At 42.2% G+C, this 23,751-nt stretch overlaps 1 protein-coding gene across 5 annotated transcripts in view; it reads right to left on the bottom strand.

Annotated features, from left to right (window-relative positions):
- eps15l1a (epidermal growth factor receptor pathway substrate 15-like 1a) overlaps nt 1-23,751 on the bottom strand; it is a 260,935-nt gene that overhangs the window by 103,541 nt on the left and 133,643 nt on the right. For all 5 annotated transcript variants that reach the window (XM_034180180.1, XM_034180179.1, XM_034180181.1 and 2 more), the window contains exons 12-13: nt 18,818-18,880; nt 3,565-3,650 (exon numbers count right to left, since the gene is read on the bottom strand). In XM_034180180.1, coding sequence (XP_034036071.1) covers nt 3,565-3,650; nt 18,818-18,880 — 149 coding nt within the window. The remainder of the gene's footprint in view (nt 1-3,564; nt 3,651-18,817; nt 18,881-23,751) is intronic.

Below are 23,751 nucleotides of genomic sequence, written 5' to 3'. Positions count from 1 at the left end.
TATATAAAGAGCTGTTCTGGAAGGCAGAATTCACGTTGTGGATCAGCTGCAGCTGGTGGAATAACTGCGCGAGTCAATGCGTGGCATTCACACGCACTGATCAATTTACTGCTCTGATATATTCAATCATCTTTACACTTATATTTATTCCCTGTTTTGACAGTTGTCTGTTATAAAGCAATATACAGTATATAGCTTCGCAACGTAATACAGTGATACAGCAGTGACCATGGAACACCAGAGGTTTTTTTTTTTTATATAATTGGAGTAAGATGGAGTGCAGCGTGTCGTTAGACAGTGAAGATTCTGATGATGGCGATGATCCCTCTTTTGTTCTGGACGAGGAACCACAGTAGGTGGTCCACCGATGTGAACACAGGTCTCCACAGCTTCTGTTTGCAGTTTCTCCAGGACTCAAGTGCTATGAGCTCCGTCCCTGCGCCGAGTCCTGGAACTCAGAGATGCAGACACACACTGCTCCAGCTGTGGCTCCAGGCACATTTCATTTAAAGCGTCAAGATCTTTAGCTTCGGTTTTGTTAAGTTCCTTTTTCATTCCTTTTGCGCTATTGCTTCGCAGGCTATTCGGTGATAAAGCTCTTTCCTTCACTTTTTCTCAAGGAATTGTGACTTTTTTAACATACCTCAAGCGACTCTGTTTGTGGTATGTACGTAGATAAGCCTTCCTCTGCATTACAGCATCACACAGCATCTCTTTGTGCAAAGTTCAATATATATTTGGACAATGCACAGAGACACGATCTGCAGCAAGATCATGTTGTAGGTCTTTGGAGCAGGTCTGTGGGTTGACTATGACTGTTCTCACCATCCTTCACTTCAGCTTATCTGAGATTTTTCTTGGCCTGCCACTTCGGGCCTTAACTACTACTGTGCCTGTGGTCTTCCATTTCCTCACTATGTTCCTCACAGTGGAAACTGACAGCTGAAATCTCTGAGATAGCTTTTTGTATCCTTCCCCTCAACCATGATGTTGAACAATCTTTGTTTTCAGGTCATTTGAGAGTTGTTTAAAGGCTCCCAGGTTGCCACTCATTAGAAGAAATGCAAAAAGGGGAAACATTTGCAAATGGCCACCTTAAATACCCTTTCTCATGATTGGATTCACCTGTGTAAGGAGGTTAAGGGTCAATGAGAATACCAAACCAATTTTGTGTTCCAATAATTAGTGCTAATTGTATTCAAATAAATAAAATGACAAGGGTGCCCAAATTTATGCACCTGCCCAATTTTGTTTAAATAATTATTGCACACTTTCTGTAAATCCTAGAAACTTCACTATACTTCTCAAATATCAGTGTGTTCATCTGCTGTATGATACATTTAACTGAAACTTCTGATCCAAACAACCAATGATTTATAAAGGAAAATCATGAAAATTATCAGGGGTGCCCAAACCTTTGCATACAACTGTAAATCTAGGATTTTTTTCAAATAATATCTGAGGAGGTAACCTGGGAAAGTTCATAAAATTTAGGTAAGTTGGCACAGAATGACACAGAAGGTGTTTTTTGACTTCAAGAAAGCTTATGACAGGGTACCAAGAGAAGAGTTATGGTATTGCATGACTAAGTCTGGAGTGGCACAGAAGCATGTGAGGGTAGTGTAGGACATGTGCAAGGATAGTGTGACAGCGGTGAGATGTGCAGTAGGAATGACAGATTAATTCAAGATGGAGGTGGGATTACACCAAGGATCAGCTCTGAGTCCTTTCTTGTTTGCAGTGGTGATGGGCAGCTTGACTGATAAGATCAGACAGAAGTCTCCATGGACTATGATATTTACAGATGACATTGTGATCTGTAGTGAGAGTAGAAAGCAGGATGAGTCTAGCCTGGCGAGGTGGAGATATACTCTGGAGAGAAGGGGAATGAAAGTCAGTAGGAGCAAGACTGAGTCCATGTGTGTGAATGAGAGAGAGCCCAGTGGAATAGTGCAGTTACAAGGAGTAGAAGTGGTGAAAGTAGATGAGTTTAAATACTTGGGGTCAACTGTCCAAAGTAATGCTGCATTTACACATAGGCAAGACACGTTACAAATGTCATATCTGCATCATTCTTGGCATTCCTGACATTCTTAATGTGACCTAACGCATCTGAATAGGTTTCTTAATAGTGCGTGTTGGTGCATGATATTCTTGATTTTCATGAAGCATGTTTTTGGCTGTCAAAAAATCTCCCACGAACGTCACGCACCACCCTCATTTCGCCTCATGTCATGGAGGTCGCAACTGGGCATGTTGATCCGTTTTGATTAGTGGTAATCCTTAATAGAACGTGACAGCGTTCTTCTCTGATGTGAATACAATTAAACCCCGCTGCACTGCATTCAGTTTCATTGCTGCAGTATGCTGAAGAAGGATGTTGACGCCAAGTTGGCTAAAAATCTCGTTCCAATGCTCATCAGCACGCTCCTGCAGTCGTTCAACCTGCTGCTGCTGCTGCTGTGCCTGATGTTTGGGCAAATGAGTGAGACGAGAGCCACGTGAAGCCACACATTTGGCTCTCTCAGTCTCCTCCTCCTTTCTGCACCACTCCATGGCACAGAGCCCAACTAAGCATGGAATCACAAAGTTCTCCTGCTGTGGATTTTGAGGAGCAAACTGGAGCGATCTAAATTGTTCAGCAGCTGATGGGTGGATGAATATGGGGGTGTGTGTGGAGACAATTCACCTCATTCACAACCTGACAGAACTTAACGATGTGCTGTTACACGCAACAAAGCGCAACAAAGGGCAACAAAGTGGAACATTATTTTTGGCCGTGCATAATGGTTCCTGATAATTTGCCAACAACACGTGCCATTAACTGTAACACATGGTAACAGGTTGCAGCAGTTCCTGAGGACACCTGACGCCTCTGCCTCAAATCATCACATTCGTGATCAGCAGCCAAGAATGTATACTTTGTGGCATTCGTGACTTGCTGTCGTTATGTGTAAATGCAGCTTTCTGGAGAGAGTGGAAGAGAGGTGAAGAAGAGAGTGCAGGCAAGGGGGAGTGGATGGAGAAAGGTGGCAGGAATGATTTGTGATCAAAGAACATCTGCAAGAGTGAAGGAAGAAGTCTACAAGACAGTAGTGAGACTAGCTATGTTGGACGGCTTAGAGAAGGTAGCACTAACAAAAAGACAGGAGGTGGAGCTGAAGATGTTGAGATTCTCTTTGGGAGTGACGAGGATGGACAGGATTAAGAATGAACATATCAGGGGACAGCTCAGGTGGGACGATTTGGAAACAAAGTCAGGGAGATGAGATTGAGATGGTTTGGACATGTGCAGAGGAGGGACCCAGGGTACATAGGGAGAAGGATGCTGAGGGTGGAGCAACCAGGTAGGAGGAGAAGAGGAAGAAAGAGAGGACAGGGTGAGATGGAAACTGATGATATGCTGTGGCGCTCCCTGATGGGAGCAGCCGAAAGAAGAAGATCAGATCATTCGACCAACTGCCGGTGTGGTCTGCTGGTTTCTCCTGTTGCAAGGTTACATTATACAGCACACATAACAGCCTTGCAAACATGATGTGTCCCACCTCTAACATCGTTTCTTACCTTTGTAATTGAGCAATCTCCTGACTGATGTCATCCAACTCCTTAATGCCGGTGAACTCCCCGGAACCTACTGAACTAGAGCTGTCCTGTGGACAAAGACAGAGAAGAAAACAGGACTAAGAGACAGCACGTACAGTAGTGTTCAGAATAATAGTAGTGCTATGTGACTAAAAAGATTAATCCAGGTTTTGAGTATATTTCTTATTGTTACATGGGAAACAAGGTACTAGTAGATTCAGTAGCTTCTCACAAATCCAACAAGACCAAGCATTCATGATATGCACACTCTTAAGGCTATGAAATTGGGCTATTAGTAAAAAAAAAAGCAGAAAAGGGGGTGTTCACAATAATAGTAGCATCTGCTGTTGATGCTACAAACTCAAAACTATTATGTTCAAACTGCTTTTTTAGCAATCCTGTGAATCACTAAACTAGTATTTAGTTGTATAACCATAGTTTTTCTTGATTTCTTCACATCTGCAAGGCAATTGTTGGTTTGGAACCAAGATTTTGCTTGTTTACTCGTGTGCTTAGGGTCATTGTCTTGTTGAAACACCCATTTTTTTTTTTTTTTTGGACAAAGCCATTTTTTATTATCTTATTATTACTTTTAACATCAAAAGACCTCAGGCTACAATACATCCACGAATTGCAAATTTGAATAAAGATGCCCTAAATGTCTGTCATTAGACTTTTTTTTCCATTTTTATGTTTATTAATTTTTCTTTTTACACAAACACAAAACAAAAACAGAACAAATATTTAACAACAACAACAACACCCCAGCTCAAAATCAAAAACGCCAAACTCATAATAAAAAGAAAAAGAAAAAAAAAAGATACAGTTTAAAGAATCATGGGCATTCCACTATTGGTAAAATGACCTTTGTACATCACAGAAAGCCCTGCGAAAAAATAGCTGCCAGATCCAGACCAACATACCGCAAATAAGGGTCCCATATTTTATAGAACGCATCTTCCCTATTATGTAGCTTACTCATTAGGAAGTCCAATGAAATGTATTCAAGAACAATCCGCTGCCACTGTGTTCTTGATGGGGCTTTGTCTATAATCCAGTTCGAGAGGACACATTTCCTAGCACAGAAAGTAAGCATCATGTAAAGTTGTCTTTTACATTTCTTCTTAATGTTGTTATTTGTCATTCCCAGCAACATATACAATCGGTTACATTCAGTAATAATAGAAAGGATCTTGTCCAATTCACCTTTTATACTAAACCAAAATTGTTGTATTTTCCTACAGGACCAAAGACAGTGAGCCAGGTTACCCACCTCTGTTTTACACTTAGGGCAGAGCGGAGAAAGGTCTGAATTAAATCTGTGATGCTGAGAAGGAGATATATGAACACGATGCAAAATCTTAAGTTGCATTGCTTTTACCCTATTACAAACACTCAAAAACCCTGCGTTCTCCCAAGTTTCATTCCAGGCCTCGTCACTGATCACCAAAGCTAACTCCCTCTCCCATGTCCCCTTCAAATGAGCCAAATCTGAGCCTTCATATTCTCTCAATAAACCATAGCAAATCTTAATAGAGCATTTAAGTTTAGGCTGAAATAGTTGTTTTTCACAATCAGGGACAGTTTGGTTGGCAAGTATAGTTGTGTTCTTTAGGATATAATCTCTCACTTACAGGTACCGAAAAAATTCACGTCTGTGAATTCCGTATTTATTTACTAACTGGTCGAAGGACATTAGGTTTGATCCGTCCATCAAATCAGAAAGGGTAGAGATACATTTTTCCGCCCACACAGAAAAACCAGAGTCCAAAGTCCCATGCCAGAAAAGGGGATTGCCACATAACGGAGTGAAGAGAGATGTTAAGTGAGACCTACCCTCCATCTTTTGAATTATTTGCCAAGCTCTGACAGTACATAAAGTGAGAGGGTTACTACAGAATATTTTTAGAATTTTACCTTTTTTCAGGAATAGTAAATTTTTCAGAGGGAGGTTGGACATGGAACTTTCTATATCAAGCCAGAGAGAAACAGGTTCTTCCACCCAGTCCGCCGCTACACACATATGGGCACTGAGCTGATACTTTCTTATGTCTGGGAGATCAAGCCCCCCCCTTTGAAGATGAGAGGCATAACGTAGATATTTTAAGGCGAGGCTTTCTCCCTGCCCATATAAACGCACTAAACCAGCCATTCAAAGTCTTAACAGTCTTATGTGAAAAAATAACTGGGACCATCTGAATCGGATATAATGGCCTGGGTAGGATGTTCATTTTAAGAAGAGCAACGCAGCCGAGCCAGGACAAAGGCAAAGTCTTCCACCTCTCCAAGTCCAATTTAATGTGCTCAAACAGAGAGGTGAAATTACATTTATACATCTGATCAAAAGCAGATGTAATCTTAATCCCTAAATAGACAAAGCCCTCTGGAGACCAATTAAAAGGAAATGGAGAAGGGACCTGAGGTTTTTCTTTTAAAGTGCCCAGCAGCATCGCTTCTGATTTATTAAAATTAATTCTGTAACCTGAGATGTCGCTGAATTTGTTAATGGTCTTGATGAGTGAGGGCACAGATATTTCAGGTTTGGTCAATACAACCAGAACATCATCAGCATATAAAGTGATTTTATGCTGTCTTTGTCCTAGACTCAGGCCGTAAATGTCCTTCCGGGCTCTTGGTTTGGAACCAAGATTTTGCTCGTTTACTAGTGTGCTTGGGGTCATTGTCTTGTTGAAACACCCATTTCAAGGGCATGTCCTCTTCAGCATAAGGCAACATGACCTCTTCAATTATTTTGACATATCCAAACTGATCCATGATACCTGGTATGCGATATATAGGCCCAACACCGTAGTAGGAGAAACATGCCCATATCATGATGCTTGCACCACCATGCTTCACTGTCTTCACTGTGAACTGTGGCTTGAATTCAGAGTTTGGGGGTTGTCTCACAAACTGTCTGCGGCCCTTGGACCCAAAAAGAACAATTTTACTCATCAGTCCACAAAATATTCTTCCATTTCTCTTTAGGCCAGTTGATGTGTTCTTTGGCAAATTGTAACCTCTTCTGCACATGTCTTTTATTTAACAGAGGGACTTTGCGGGGGATTCTTGCAAATAAATTAGCTTCACACAGGCGTCTTCTAACTGTCACAGCACTTACAGGTAACTCCAGACTGTCTTTGATCATCCTGGAGCTGATCAGTGGGTGAGCCTTTGCCATTCTGGTTATTCTTCTATCCATTTTGATGGTTGTTTTCCGTTTTCTTCCACGCGTCTGTTTTTTTTTTTTTTTTTTGTCCATTTTAAAGCATTGGAGATCAATGTAGATGAAAGCCTATAATTTTTTGCACCTGCGTATAAGTTTCCCCCCCTCCAATCAACTTTTCCATCAAACTACGCTGTTCTTCTGAACAATGTCTTGAACGTCCCATTTTCCTCAGGCTTTCAAAGAGAAAAGCATGTTCAACAGGTACTGGCTTCATCCTTACCTGATTCACACCTGTTTGTTCCACAAAACTGACGAACTCACTGACTGAATGCCACACTACTATTATTGTGAACACCCCCCTTTCTACTTTGTTTTACTAATAGCCCAATTTCATAGCCTTAAGAGTGTGCATATCATGAATGCTTGGTCTTGTTGGATTTGTGAGAATCTACTGAATCTACTGGTACCTTGTTTCCCATGTAACAATAAGAAATATACTCAAAACCTGGATTAATTTTTTTAGTCACATAGCATTACTATTATTCTGAACACTACTGTAAACCACCAGTAACTATTAAACAGAAATGGACATAGTGCAGTATTTGTCGATTAGACCCTGATTGTAGTAAAACATGTAATAGTCGTAACCTAATGTGAAGGACCCCTATTGGCCATTGTAACACTGTCTTCTTTGATCTTATTTATGACCTCCTGCACTTCTGATGGTTTATCAAATGTGTACCTTTGTTCATTGTATGTTATCAGCAGTTTAGCAGGCAGTCTTAGTCCCACGGCCAGCAGCTGCTGATGCACTGAATCAAACTGCCGTTTGTGAATTTGTAAAGCCACACGTGTAGACTCTTGTACAAAATGTCCCCCTTCGTTCTTGCAGCGTTCATTACGGCCACCTTCTGCCTGTAGTTCTGGAACCTCACTATTAGGGCTCTTGGCGGCTTCTCTTCGGCTCGATGCAGTCTCTCCAGGACTAACGGCGTCCTTGGTGGAGCCATGTCTAACGGGTCCAGCAGCCAACTCTCCAGAAATGAGCAGGGGTCCAGACTCTCCGCTGCCTTGGGCAGATTCACCAGCCGCACGTTGTTTAAGCAAGATCTCATTTCCATGTCAATTACCCTATTCTCGAGGACTTTATTTCTTTTTTCCAACTTCTCAACCATGTCTGCGAGTGTGGCGTAATCATCCTCTTCAGCAGAAAGACGTGTCTCCACTTGTACAATTCTTTTAGCACAAGCCTTTGTTTTGGCAAATTATGTTTGTCAGTATGTATGTTTTTTTTTGTGTGTGTGTAATCATTGCATTTTTCACCTTTAACTCACTGTGCAGCACACAGTTTACATTGTAGACTCTTGCAACTTCACATATAGCAGCCCCAGCAAGGTACCTTTCAGCACAAAAAAGGATCACGCTCAAGGTCAAAGGTCAAGGTCACAGCAAGGTCAAATACTAAATTCAACGAAACAACTTTCATGGTTGTAATTTTGTCCCCAAATCTGGCATGAACATAGTGATAGGCCTTGCCCATAAGCCATTACCTGGGATAAGCGACCTTGACCTTCAGTCTTTCGCTTGATGTCAAAGGTCACCAAAATTAGGTTAAACTTCAGTAAAACATGTGGTGTAATACACTAAATTAAAGGGCTTGATGAGAGGAGCCAGAAGATAGCAAAGGTTTTAAGGAATGATGTCACTGGATGATGTCATCATGAAAAAAACAAAAAACCTGCGCAATGTAGATTTTTTAAGGGTGTGACAAAGCATGTAAATCATCATTGCAGTCTCTTGAAAGTTCACATATAGCAGTCCTATGGATGTACCTGTCAACACACAAAAGGACCAAGCTCAAGGGCACAGGAAGGTCAAACACTAAATTCAACAAAACAACTTTCCTGGTCGCAATTTTTGAAATTTTGCCTCCCAATTTGGCATGAACATAGTGACTGGCCTTCCCCATAGGCAATTACCTGGGATAAGAGATTGACCTTGACTTTCAGGGGTTACCTTGAGGTCAAAGATGACCTACAATTAGGTCAAATTAAAGGGTGTGATGAGAGGATTCAGAATATATCAAAGTGTTTAGGTTGTGATGTCATTTGATGATGTCATCACAATTTAACTTGCAAAAATTTTTTTTAAGGGTTTAGGTCAAAGCGTGTAGGTCATCATTGCAGACACTTTTAAGTCCACATATAGCAGTCCTATGGAGATACCTTTCAGCACAAAAAGGGGTCAAGGTTAAAGGTCAAGGTCACAGGAAGGTCAAACACTAAAATCACCTAAAACAACTTTCCTGGTCACAATTTGTGCTTTTTTGCCTCCAAATTGTGAATGGCCTTGCTCGTCAGTCTGCCTTCATGGTGGTTGTTCCTTGTGCTAGTCTCTCTTGTTCATCTTTTGGCAAGATACCAGTCACCCTCAGGGTGACAGTTTTTATCTGAGCTTTTGTTTCTTCCACAATTTTCAAAATCCCACCACATCTGTCCGACAACTCACCTTTTATTTCATTCATGACTCAACTAAGTTCACTCTCATGTTCCGGGAGATGCGGCCGCAAATGCAGCGCCAGCTAGGAAAGCTGCTGGCCAAGACGGCATCACAGGAAGGGTGCTACAAGTCTGTGTGTCCCAGCTCTCAGCCATTTTCACAAGACTCTTCAACCTGTCATTGTCCAAAGCCATGGTTCTGCCATGCCTTAAATTTGCTACAAAAATTCCCCTGCCTAAAAACCTTCCATCACTAGCTTAAATGACTATCGCCCGGTGGCACTCACACCAGTGATCACCAAGTGCTTTGAGTGGTTGATTTAGCACATCTTAGCCAGCCTCCCACCCGCCTTTGATCCACACCAGTTTGCATACAGAGCAAGAAGGTCTACAGAAGATGCCATCATCACTGTTCCCCACAGTGCACTGTCCCAATTTGAACACCAGGGGAGCTATGTGAGGATGCTCTTTGTAGACTTCAGCTCTGCTTTTAACACCATCATACCGGGGCGGCTTATCACCAAACTCACTAACCTGGGATTCTCGCCATCCGCCTGCCAATGGCTTATGGACTTCCTGACAAACTGACCTCAAACAGTGAAAATAGGCAAACATATCTCATCCCAACTTACACGCAGTATTGGCTCCCCTCAGGACTGTGTACTGAGCCCTCTGTTGTACTCTCTGTACACTTATGATTGCACCCCCAACCACCCTACAAACACCATCAAGTATGCGGATGACACAACCGTCGTCGGTCTCATCTCAGTGGGAGACGAGGCCACCTACCGAGAGGAAGTTCACACTGGTGGGGTGGTGCAAGGACAGCAATCTTATCCTCAATGCTTCCAAAACAAAAGAAATAATCATGGATTTTCGCAGAAAAAAGTCAGCAATGGAGCCCCTTCACATTAATGGGGAATGTGTGGAGACGGTTCCTGCCTTCCAGTTCCTGGGCATACACATCACAGAGGACCTCTCTTGGTCTATCAACACTTACCACATGGTCAAGAAGGCCCAGCAGTGACTCCACTTCCTGAGAATACTCAGGAAACACCACCTGGAGGAGAAACTGCTGGTGGCCTTCCATGGCTGCTCCACTGGGAGCATGCTGGCCTACTGCATTTCCACCCGGTATGTTGCTCAACAACAGACAAGAAGGCCCTACAACAGATTATTAACACCGCCCCAAAAAAATCACAGACTGTGCCCTGCCCTCCCTACAGGACATCTTCAACTCCCGCTGTATTACCAGATCTGAAAACATTTTGAAGGACCCCTCACACCCTGGTCATTATATGTTTGCACTGCTGCCCTCTGGCAAACGTTTCATGTCCATCAAATCATGCACAAACAGATTCAAAAACAAACAGTTTCTACACCACTGCAATACGGACACTGAACACTTCCAATCATTTTCACACACGGCCCATCTAGATTTGAGACACTGAGCCCTTCTGAGGGCTGGGGATAGGGGAGGGCAGTGAGGGGAGATGTATGTGCAGGTGTATTTTTTGCATTATCTTATATTATTTTAGTACTTGATATTTTATTTTAGAGCACCTAGAGGAGTGCTATCCAATTTTGTTGTATTTTGTGCAATGACATTAAAGAATTCAATTCAATTCTTCCTGAAGTCAACAACCATCTCCACTGTCTTGAGGGCATTGAGCTCAAGATTGTTCTGTTTGCACCAGGACACCAGGTGGTCGATCTCCCATCTGTAGGCAGACTCGTCCAAATCAGAGATGAGACCAATCAGGGTTGTATTGTCCGTGAACATCAGGAGCTACACAGACTGGTGACTGGAGGTGCAGCTGTTGGTGTACAGGGAGAAGAGTAGAGGTGAAAGAACGCACCATTGGGGAGATCTGGAGCTGATGGACCGTATGTTGGAGATGTGCCTCCCAGCTTCATATGCTGCCTCCTATTGGACAGGAAGTCAGTGATCCACCTGCAGGTGGAGTCGGGCACACCAAGCTGAGAGAGTTTTCACTGCAGCATGACCAGGATGATCATACTGATGAAAGCAGAACTGAATTCCAGAGCTGTGGCTGCAGACCATTGGGTTGGTGTGGCTGCAGACCGCTGGGCTGGTGAGGCTCTTATGATAATTCTTTTCACTCCTCTGAAAGCAATCTTATGAGGGTCACCTGGTCGTCGCCGGTTTAGGGTGAAATGTTGTTCTTTCCACTTCCGGATTATGGCCCCAACAGTTCTAACTAGAACATTCAGAATTTTATAAATCCTTTTCTAACCAATGGCATCACTATGTTTAGCAACAATAAGGTTGTGAAGATCTTGAGAGAGCCCTTGGCGTTTGCCCATCATGGGATGTTTCTTGTGTGACACCTTGGAAATGAGACCTTTTTATAGGCCATCAGTTGGGAAAGAACCAGCTGATATTAATTTGCAGTGACAAGGGCCAGGATGGCTATCTAATTACTGATAGATTTCAGCTGGTGTCTTGGCTTACAATGTCTTTTTGCACCTCCCTTTCTTCTGGTGTTCAATATTTTTTCTGTCATTTCACATTATCACACATAATTTATGGACATCTATAGTTTCATTTCCTTGTATGTGTGGATTACTTGGGTTGTTACGACTTCTGGTGAAAATTTCAGATCAATAGTACCATTGAAATATATTTACTGTGAAAAATATTGAAGTGTTAAATACTTATTTTGCCTGCTGTGTGTTTGGGCACCCTTGTCATTTTATTGATTTGAATACATTTAGCACTAATTATTGGAACACAAAATTGGTTTGGTAAGGTCATTGACCCTTGACCTCCTTACACAGGTGAATCCAATCATGAGAAAGGTTATTTAAGGTGGCCATTTGCAAATGTTTCCCCTCTTTGCATCTCTTCTAATGAGTGGCAACATGGGAGCCTGTAAACAACTCTCAAATGATCTGAAAACAAAGATTGTACAACACCATGGTTTAGGGGAAGGATACAAAAAGCTATCTCAGAGGCACAGTAGTAGTTAAGGCCCAAAGTGGCAGGCCAAGAAAAATCTCAGATAAGCTGAAGCGAAGGATGGTGAGAACAGTCATAGTCAACCCACAGACCTGCTCCAAAAACCTACAACATGATCTTGCTGAAGATAGTGTCTCTGTGTATCATTCAACTATACAGCGCACTTTGCACAAAGAGATGCTATATGATGCTGTAATGCAGAGGAAGCCTTTTCTGCATACACACCACAAACAGAGTCGCTTGAGGTATGCTAAAGCACATTTGGTCAAGCCAGCTTCATTTTGGAATATGGTGCTGTGTACTGATGAAACAAAAATGGAGTTATTTGGACATAAGTGGCGGTATGCATGGCAAAAAAAGAACACAATGTAACCCACATTTAAATATGGTTACCATAAAATACACTAAATATCCCCTAAATGTGATAAAGTATTAATTTTAGCAGCTACACTTTGTGTTGATTAAAAATTATCAGCATTTACAGGGTTAATGTTTTGCCCATGAACTGCACACCTTCTGCTCTTAGCCAATAAGCTGCCCATGAGCTGCACACCCCCTCTCTTAGCCAATGAGCTGCTGCAAAACTCCACATTGTCCTACCCTCCTCCTCCATGTGGAGAAGCAGTCGCCTTTTGTAGTCTTTTTCGCCTTTGCCATGAAACGTGAACAGATGGTGAAAACTGAAGACAGAAAACTCTGAACAATCTGTGTGAACGGCAGACAGAAATACACAGAAAAGTTTGTTGAAAGTCAGGGTTGTGAGGCAGCGCAATCTTAAACCCTGTGTTATCCTTTGGAGAGATCGGTGTGCAAATTATTTTGACTATTTATGGTTTTGATCCAATTTTCTCTGCTTTCAGTTTCACTGTAAGATACTCAGAGTATCTTACAGTGCATCTTTTGGTTGTAGAGAATTCTAAGTTTTGAGACGGCACCATTTTGTGCCTCCCACCTTGTCCTCTGTGAAATCAGTGAGCAAAATGTTCTAATGTGTTCATTGTTTCAACAAAAATTGCACTTTTGTGATTTATGAGACAAATTGTTGTATGGCTGGGGGGCCTGGCTGCCTTTTTGTTTGTCTTTTGTTTTTCCTTCCAGGTGGCTTGCATTTGGAACTGAGTGGCTGTGTTGCTGAGTTTATCAGGACCTCACCCTGATCACCTGAGGCTGATCACCTGCGGCTCATCAGGACTCACAGCTGTGGTGCATCTGCATGGATTGGAACATGGTGGCATTTAAGACTGGAGTGCACAGTGTGTATTTGCCAGAGACTCGACCTTGTGACCAGACGGGTGAGATCGTCGTCTCGGGAGCCATCTCATCATCAGTGGATGCAGAGAACGTCCAGGTTTGATGCACGGTCTGTGAAAGAGGAGGGGGTGAGGTCTCACGCTCGTCAGCACACTTCCTGAGGTACGTTAGATTTTGTGACTAACATTTATACAGTCAGTAAATGTGGTGTCCCTCACACCTTTTTTATATTGAGCTGTACGTTAGTCATGTATCGGCTTCCACTGCAGTGGAGTTTTGTGAACTGGATGTTCCATGCCTGCAGGTTGGGAAGCTGATTAGTAATCAAGCCAGGAAGTGTTTGCTGTTTGTACACCTTTAAGTGTTCTCTCTGTGTGTAGAGTGTGGACTCACATAATGGTTCCTTCTTTCACAGAGTCGGTTTGTTGCGGCCACCTGGGGGGTGTCGGCGGGGTCCTTGGGTCCGAACAGCTTCTGGCTCCGGACCGTTAGCGCTGCTGGGAGCGCACCACGCCAGACCGCACTTTCTTTTGTATATTTTGTATCACTGTTATGTATTAAATTCAGTTAGCCTTTGTACCGTGCTCTGCTTATTTCATACTGGGTCCCTCAAACGCTGGTCGGTTCTCCGAGCTGCGTCCGACACATAACACAAATGTTGCGAAAGTGACTACACAAGAAGTTTACAGTGTTTTATTGTAGATATTTTATTTTTTTCAGAACTATTTTGTTTTATTTTGTACTGAAAGGCAAGGCCTAACTGTTACTTTGCCGATTAGAATGTAATTCTATGTGAATATTGAGAAGGAAAATCTGCATTTAACAATGCAGATATTCAATTTTGCATTTTTATTTGAAAATGTGAACATGACCAATGTGACTAGCAGTGTTTTGAATGCTAACAGAGAGAAATGTAATTTTATTTAGAAACGTACTGTGTTTTATGACACTGTTGTTGATAGGTCAGTTTTTTTGTTGTTGTTGTTGTGCTGGGTGGACTAAAATATTGATGGCAAGCCTATCCCCTGGACGAACTGGTCAACTTCTCCTTCTACTGCACGGTGCAGTGTGGTAGGCCAGCTGCAACAGAACGAAAAGCCCTTCCGCATCATCGCACATTCGCTTCCCATTCACACACATACACACATTCCCCCCTGGACGTTTGGACATTTTAATTGGAACTCTTGACTTTGGAACTCTTAAGGACTTTTATGGACGTAACATCTTCATTCACAGGAAGTGGGTTTGGTGCAGATTAACAGGAAGATATTTTCAGACAAGGGTTTTGTTGCTGATTGATTGTTGATGGTCCCTGCAATGTAAAAGTCATTTTGCATTTGAAACTGTGATGTATAAGTTAGAACCTGATTTGTGAAGCTAAAGGGGTGCATCCGGGTAACTTTGTTACTAGCCTTCTTGATTGTGAAACAAAGTTTACTCAAAAACTGTTGGTACCAGAAAAAGAATCTTTTATTTAAAACTTTGTTTTATTTTATTTTATAGTTCTTACAACTTTTCTAAAAATACAAGCCGGCTTATTAAAAAAAAATCAAGCCGTCATTCTTTTCACTTCTCCTATCAGTAGCCGAAACTATCGGCCCACTTGTTCAGGTTCCATTAAGTTAAGTACTATTATTTAACCAAGTGGTATCTTTGCTTTAAGTAACTTGAAAGAGTGTTACAACAGCATTCCAAGAAAAACGCTTCCTAACTACAGTAAAATTTGGATGTGGTTTCCATCATGCTGTGGGGCTGTGTGGCCAGTGCAGGTATTGGGAATCTTGTTAAAGTTGAGGGTCACATGGATTCCAGTCAATATCAGCAGATTCTTGAGAACAATGTTCATGAATCAGTGACAAAGTTGAAGTTGCGCCGGGGCTGGTTCTTTCAACAAGACAATGACTCTAAATCTACTAAGGCATTCATGCAGAGGAACAAGTACACGGTAAGTGCACAATCAGGTGTTACCATTTTAATAATGCAATGTTACCAACCTATATCTCATAAAATAATGCCATTAGGGACATTAGAAGCTATTGCTAAGGACCCTTGGGCATACCTTTATCTGTGCCCTGCTTTTTACAGTTTGGAAATGCATAAAAAAAACCTCACAAATCGTGATTATATGGTGAAAAAATGCAATTTTTTGCATGTTACCTCATTTCATGTGAAATTTGCTCATTATATAATAAAGCTGATATTTATCCTCTCGAACCTTTCAAACAACTACACCAATCAGTGACATTCCCAGTATTTCTCTGGTCATGACAAGTTACGGAATCAAAATATCTTCACTTGGAGCCAAGCAGCAGTCATTTGAGTAAAATAATAGGTTTGTAACCAGAATCCAAATTTGTCAATTCATTTGAGAAAACACTATGTTCTAAACATAAATCCTTTGATTTCATAATTCCTGTTTATTAGATTTGACACCTAAATGGATCCCCTACAAAACAGTGCTAGTAATTTGTTTCAGTTTTATTGCTGTAACTTCTGGGACATTCACATAATCAGGGATGTGGATGTCCCCCAAAATATTGTAGTCTCCGTAGTAGCATACTCACAGAGAGGCAACACTAGGTGCAGGAATGATACCAATATATTTCACTAGAGTGTCTCTGTCTCAACCACGATCTAGAAATTGGAAGTGATATATTTATTTTTAGTACCTCAAGAATGACAATTTGTGCCAAATGTAGTCTCTGTTGAGCCTTGTAGTCTCCATAGTAGTAGCTCTATACTGGAATCACTTGTAAAACTATGATGGAGGTTTTACAGCAGAAATTTTGGTCCAGTCTTTTGACTCACATTATAGGACACAGAAATAACACCATTTCCAATGCTTTGGTGTGTAACTTTTTGGAATAAAAGAGTTCTTCACAAACCTAATGTAGTCTCCGTTGTACCTGTTTTTGTTCACAAGGATCAAGCACTCAGTCTGTCACAGAAAAAAATCAAAATGGTATTTGCTCATGAAATTCTGCATGAAGATCCCTTGGGATGTTGTTATCATTGTGAAACAAACTATTAAGCATTATAATGAATTTCATTTTTCACCAAAAGTGAAACACTAGTGGTACACCTGATTGTGCAATTACTGACAACGTTCTGGAATGGCCATCTCAGTCCCCAGACCTGAACATTATTGAAAATCTGTGGTGTGATTTTAAGCGGGCTGTCCATGCTCGGAAACCAACAAACCTGAGATGTCTTGTAAAAGAAGAATGGTCCAAAATACCTTCAACCAGAATCCAGACTCTCATTGGAAGCTATAGGAAGCTTTTAGAGGCTGTTATTTCTGCAAAAGGAGGATCTACTAAATACTGATGTGTTTTTTTCTGTTGGGGTGCCCAAATTTATGCACCTGCCTAATTTTGTTTAAAGAATTATTGCACACTTTCTGTAAATCCTATAAACTTCATTTCACTTCTTAAATATCACTGTGTTTGTCTGCTATATGACATATTTAACTGAAATTGCTGATCCAAACAACCAATGATTTCAAAATCATGGAAATCATCAGGGGTGCCCAAACTTTTACATACAACTGTATCTATCTATCTATCTATATAGCATTTGATTCCTGGGTGTATATAGATGCAATAGATGTCCCTGGGGTGCCAGGTGAGTACAAGGCCAGGAATCAGACAGCAGCAGGATTTGAGTCTCTTTTCTGTTGGGTGGATATTAACAAAAATGTAGATGGAATCAATTATATTTATTACAATCAACAGAGGTTCATCAATTTTACGTGAGATGGCATCACAGGGCTCTCTGAGCAATTACACCAGACCAGTCTGATGGCCTGGCAAAATCACATGGCGCTAGACATGCTTCTGTTCGAAAAAGGGGGCTATGTTTGGAGATTTATGTTGTACGTTCATCCCTAATAATCCTGCCACAGATGGTGTTGTAACTATAGCTGTTGAAGGTCTGACCACACTATCTAAGGAACCAGCAGAAAGTTCCAGAATTAATAACACTGGTCAACACAAAACCATTTTTTTCTTGCATGGACTTTGAGAACTGATTTTTGGGTCATTTTTCAGGTGCTGAATCTGAGCTCAGATTTCCTCTATCACATCATGTATTTCTGCAGTCTGTATGTTCAGTATTGATGGATTACGCAAAAGTTGCTCATTCACTTACCAGTTTGATGCCACTAATCACGGACAAAAGCAGCTTCAAAACCATAGCTTTTAAAACAGGTTCTCAAAATGTCAACAAGAGCTGTAATATTGTTTATGGTGACAAAGAGGTGTGCGAGACTGTAGCTTTTGCTTCAATGCTTGATATGAGAAATATGTTTTCATATCTCTAAAACATGATGTGACTGGCAAAAACTAATACCCGATTCAGATTCAGCGCCTCCAAATTACTCAAAATCTGTTGAAAACTCCATGCAAGAAAAATCCTGTTGACCAGTGTCATCTTATCACCGACTGGCTACAAAAAATGTTTTTCGAAATGGTCAATTCTGATCCAGTCAATGCGGGTATCCCTGGCAGTGGCAATTGCTATTACAGTTACCTGTAGTTGTTGTTGCATTCCCTTTTTGAGGGGAGTTTCCCAGAAACAAATCGAGACAGATCAAACCGAACAGGCAGCGTTATACACCAGAGGACCTGAGACTGACAAGGGCGATTCAAAGGGGAATTATACTCCACTGGAAGATGTCGACTTTGACGATTATAAGAACCTGACTCAAGAAGAGACACTCCCTGGTCGTCCTCCTACACCCTCACCAAATAGAACGCTACTCTGAGACAAACATGTTTATGATATCTCTGGGCTCTACGATGATCATATTGACATTTGATCATCAGTTCCACAGCACTATGATGAGTTTGTAGAAAATACACAAAGTGGAAGTTGTGAACATCTGATAACATGAGTTATGTTGTTTAAGAGTATGGTGATTAAATTCTGAAGGTTTTTGTTTGGCAATAAAATATGAATCTCCTGTTTAGCCTTATTAGGTTTTATCTTCCCTCCATTGATCAAGGAGAACCTGCGTGTGGTCTCCTGGGGTGGAGGGGGCGTGAGCGAGAGTCCCTGTCTAGAAGGAGGAAGGTTTTTGAATGTTTTGTTTCTGCCCAACAGGTTTTTCAATCTCACACTCCACAAATTCTTGTATATACGTTATGCTTAGAGTGTGCCGCGATGCTGCACAGAAGCTATGCCACGACGAGCAGGCGACCCAGAGCGCTGATGCTGTCTGCTCTGAAGAGCCTTTTGGAGGTTATCCTCTGGAGTGGCCCTTTTAGTCCAAGTGATGGAGTTTACATGTGAGAAACAGGAGACAGGTCAGAGTGGAGAGAAGTGTGGACTCACCCGCCTCATGTCGGACAGAGCAGCCGTCTCTGATCCCACTGGGGTCATGTAGCCGGACAGACTCTGCAGCCACAAGGAAAAGACACAGTGAGCGCCAAAGTCACACCTCCTAAAAATGTACGAGCGCCGCACCATGTCCTGAAGAAAGCACTGACCTCTTGTCCTGAGGGCCCACAAGTGGGCGCTGTGGTCAAAAATGACAGCATATTCGAAACTAAAAGTTATTACATATAGGAACTGATTTACAGAACCGCATGAAGTGCCAGAAAACACAGGGACTGATTTACAGAACTGCATGAAATACCAGAACACGCAGGACCTATTTTACAGAACCGCATGGAGTACCATAAAACACAGGGACTGATTTACAGAACCACATGGAGTACCAGAAAACACAGAGACTGATTTACAGAACTGCATGAAGTACCAGAACACACAGGACCTATTTTACAGAAGCACATGGAGTACCAGAAAATACAGGGACTGATTTACACAACCACATGAAGTACCAAAAAAAACAAAAAAAACAGGGACTGATTTACAGAACCACATGAAGTACCAGAAAACACAGAGACTGATTTACAGAATTGCATGAAGTACCAGAAAACACAGAGACTGATTTACAGAATTGCATGAAGTACCAGAAAACTAAGGGCCTGATTTACAGTACCGAATAAAGTACCAGAACACACTGGACCTATTTTACTGAGCTGCATGAAGTACCAGTACATACAGGACCTAATTTACAGAACCGCATAAAGTACCAGAACACACAGGGACAGATTTACAGAACCACATGAAGTACCAGAACACACAGGAACAGATTTCCAGAACCGAATGAAGTACCAGAAAACACAGGGACAGATTTACAGAACCGCATGAAGTACCACAACGCACAGGGACTGATTTGCAAAACCAAATGAAGTACCAGAAAACACAGGGACAGATTTACAGAACCGCATGAAGTACCAGAAAACACAGGACCTAATGACAGAACCACATGAAGTACCAGAACACACAGGACCTAATTTCCCGAACCGCATAAAGTAGCAGAAAACATAGGAACTGATTTACAGAACTGCATGAAGTACCAGAACACACATGACCTAATTTATAGCCCACATGAAGTTCCAGAAAACACAGGGACTGATTTACAGAACCGCATGAAGTACCAGAAAACACAGGGCCTGATATACAGAACCGCATGAAGTGCCAGAACATGCAGGACCTATTTTACAGAACCGCATGGAGTACCAGAAAACACAGGAAGTGATTTACAGAACCGCATGAAGTACCAGAACACACAGGACCTATTTTACAGAACCACATGGAGTACCAGAAAACACAGGGACTGATTTACACAACCACATGAAGTACCCCCCAAAAAACAGGGACTGATTTACAGAACCACATGAAGTACCAGAACACACAGGACCTAAGTTACAGAACCGCATGAAGTACCAGAACACACAGGACCTAATTTACAGAACCGCATAAAGTACCAGAACACACAGGGACTGATTTACAGAACCAAGTGGATCATTGGATGGTCACTAATAACATGTTCGTTAATTTATTTGTGCCATTTCAAATACAAAACCTAATTCAGGCTTCTCTACATTAAAATTTCTACAGTAATCTTCGTTAAACTCAGAGCAAATCTGTACAACTTGATATAAATTAAATAAAAATAGCAAAGCCAATGATGGGTGTAATGGTTTGTAATGGAAAGCATGGGTATAACAGACATAATTAATCAGTTTTATTGTTGGCTTTCTTCAGTCAAGTCAGGGGATGGATACATGAACATTTTCAAGTCACTGAGTATGCCTTGTGACTCTGCAAGGAGACGAGTGAGAAGAGACACCCAGACAACTCTGAAGAGGTTCTCGGCTTCTCTGGTTGTGATTGGAGAAACTGTGCGCAGTGCATATTTTACATTTTGTATCACCAGCTATACAGCTTCATGATGAAGTGGTACAGAGCAGGATTTTTTTTAAAAAGAAGACCTGAAGGTTCAGCTACAATTTGCAATAAGGTACATCTGAGATGCAAGCCTAGGTTTGACATGATTTGTTGAAACAAAAAAGTGGTGATTTACGTGTGTGATGGGTACAGCCTGGAAGTCGTGGAGCAATTCACATTCCTTGGATCGACCATCTCCAACTTGCTGTCCATTGATGCCGAGATCAACAGCAGGACTGTGAAGGCAGCAGCAGTTATGGCAATATGAAGCCACAGAGTGTGGAACAACTCCAGCCTCATGGAGAAGACAAAACTGCATGCCTACCAGGCTTGCGTACTCAGCACACTCCTCCATGGTAGCGAGGCATGGACCGCCTACACCAGACACGAGAAAAAGCTCAACAGCTACCATCTGAGGTGACGCCGACAAATTCTGCACATCGGATGGCAGGACAAGGTGCCCAACACAGAGGTCTTAGAATGCGCCAACATGAGTAGCATGTTCACCATTCTTGGTGAGAGGCGCCTTCGTTGGCTTGGTCACGTTAGGAAAATGAATCCAGGCCACACTCCCTAAGATTTACGGTACGAGGGCACCTGTTTGGCTGGTTGACGACACCTGCGCTTCAAGGATGTCTGCAAAAAGGACATGAAAACGTGCAGCATCAACGTCAACATGTGGAAGCAGTGTGCAGAGGACTGTGCAGACTGGCGCCTTGGTGTCAGAACAGGGGTACAGAGGGCTGAGAAAGAGAGGAACCAAGGCCCTACTGAGCAACGAGCCAGCAGGAAGGAGCGAGAGCAGCAGCCTCAGCAGGCGTCACAGTACACGTGCAGCAAATGCAGCAGAGATTATCACTCGCGCATTGGACTGATAAGTCATTTGTGCAGGTGCAGATAGACCAGCCGATTTTTTGGAATCCAGGAACTTCCAGTTTTAAAAGGGAATAGTCTGCACCATGTGTCATGCTTAGTTATCACATTACAGGGTAACATATGCCACATGCCACAGATGGACGTTGATCTTGTTTGACCTTTACTGTGGAAATCAAACATTCAACAGTCAAAACTATTACATTTATTACTCCTATTAGCGCAACCAATGACTTGTATCACTTTTTTTTTTAAACCAAAATTGGAGAAACTTTAACTTTTGATCCTTGTACAAACTGAAATTGACCTTTGTCGCCATTTTTGCTGTTTTTACCCCATAACGCCATAGTATTCAGTCACAGATAGTCCAACCTATACCTTTTAGGAATCTTTGTGACCAGACAAATAATGTGGTATAGTTTTCAATATGATTGGAGCATTTTTAAATTTTAACCCGTGTAATTCTTCAATTGATGCCTACATGGCCTTTTTGAACACCTTCATGGAGACAGTCACAGACAAGACTGACGAGCCTGTGTGTCTGTGTGCTGTTACTTACAGTTTTTATTAGTACCATCACCTGTGCCCACGTTATATTTATGTTTTTCACCTGTTGCCCTGTTGCTATTAGGGCAGTATGGTGACTTAGTGGTTAGCACTGTTGCCTCACAGCAAGAAGGTCATGGGTTCGATTCCCACCTGTGGCCTTTTTTGTGTGGAATTTGTGTGTTCTCCCTGTGTCCTTCTGGGTTCCCTCTGGGTGATCCGGCTTCTTCCCACATCGAAAGACATGCAGGTTCGGTGGACTGGAAACTTTAAGCTGTTCGTAGGTGTGAATGTGTTTGTCTGTTTGTGTCCCTATGACAGACTGGTGACCTGTCCAAGGTGAACCCGCCTCACACCCTATGACTGCTGGGACAGGCTCCAGCCCCCCAGTGATCCTTAACTGGAGTAAGCGGTTGAAGAGGAGTTGCTGTTCTTGGCTGATATGTTGTAATACGAGGTCTGTCCATAAAGTATAGGTCCTTTTTATTTTTTTCAAAAACTATATGGATTTCATTCATATGTTTTTACGTCAGACATGCTTGAACCCTCGTGCGCATGCGTGAGTTTTTCCACGCCTGTCGGTGACGTCATTCGCCTGTGAGCACTCCTTGTGGGAGGAGTCGTCCAGCCCCTCGTCGGAATTCCTTTGTCTGAGAAGTTGCTGAGAGACTGGCGCTTTGTTTGATCAAAATTTTTTCTAAACCTGTGAGACACATCGAAGTGGACATGGTTCGAAAAATTAAGCTGGTTTTCAGTGAAAATTTTAACGGCTGATGAGAGATTTTGAGGTGACACTGTCGCTTTAAGGACTTCCCACAGTGCGAGACGTCGCACAGCGCTCTCAGGTGGCGTCATCAGCCTGTTTCAAGCTGAAAACCTCCACATTTCAGGCTCTATTGATCCAGGACGTCGTGAGAGAACAGAGAAGTTTCAGAAGAAGTCGGTTTCAGCATTTTATCCGGATATTCCACTGTTAAAGGAGATTTTTTTAATGAAAGACGTGCGGACGGGTCCGCGCGTCGGCTCGCAGCCGCCGCGACGCTCCGCCACAGGAAAAACACCTCTGTTGGAAGCCTTAAGGACAAGTTGGAACATGTCCAGCTGTTAAACAATTTCTCATATACTCACTCCACTGAAAGCCATCAAAAGCCGCCTGGATTTTACAAATGGTTATCAACACGGAGGTGTTTTTCCTGTGCCGCCGCTCCGCGCCGGCTGCGTCCCAACGCGCGGACCCGTCCGCACGTCTTTCATTAAAAAAAATCTCCTTTAACAGTGGAATATCCGGATAAAATGCTGAAACCGACTTCTTCTGAAACTTCTTTGTTCTCTCACGACGTCCTGGATCAATAGAGCCTGAAATGTGGAGGTTTTCAGTTTGAAACAGGCTGATGACGCCGCCTGAGAGCGCAGTGCGACGTCTCGCACCGTGGGAAGTCCTTAAAGCGACAGTGTCACCTCAAAATCTCTCATCAGCCATTAAAATTTTCACTGAAAACCAGCTTAATTTTTCGAACCATGTCCACTTCGATGTGTCTCACAGGTTTAGA

The sequence above is a fragment of the Thalassophryne amazonica genome, chromosome 10, assembly GCF_902500255.1.
Source record: "Thalassophryne amazonica chromosome 10, fThaAma1.1, whole genome shotgun sequence".
NCBI classification, from domain to species: domain Eukaryota; kingdom Metazoa; phylum Chordata; class Actinopteri; order Batrachoidiformes; family Batrachoididae; genus Thalassophryne; species Thalassophryne amazonica.
Note: the sequence above shows the minus strand (reverse complement) of the source record. Positions and strands in the feature narration are given on the sequence as shown.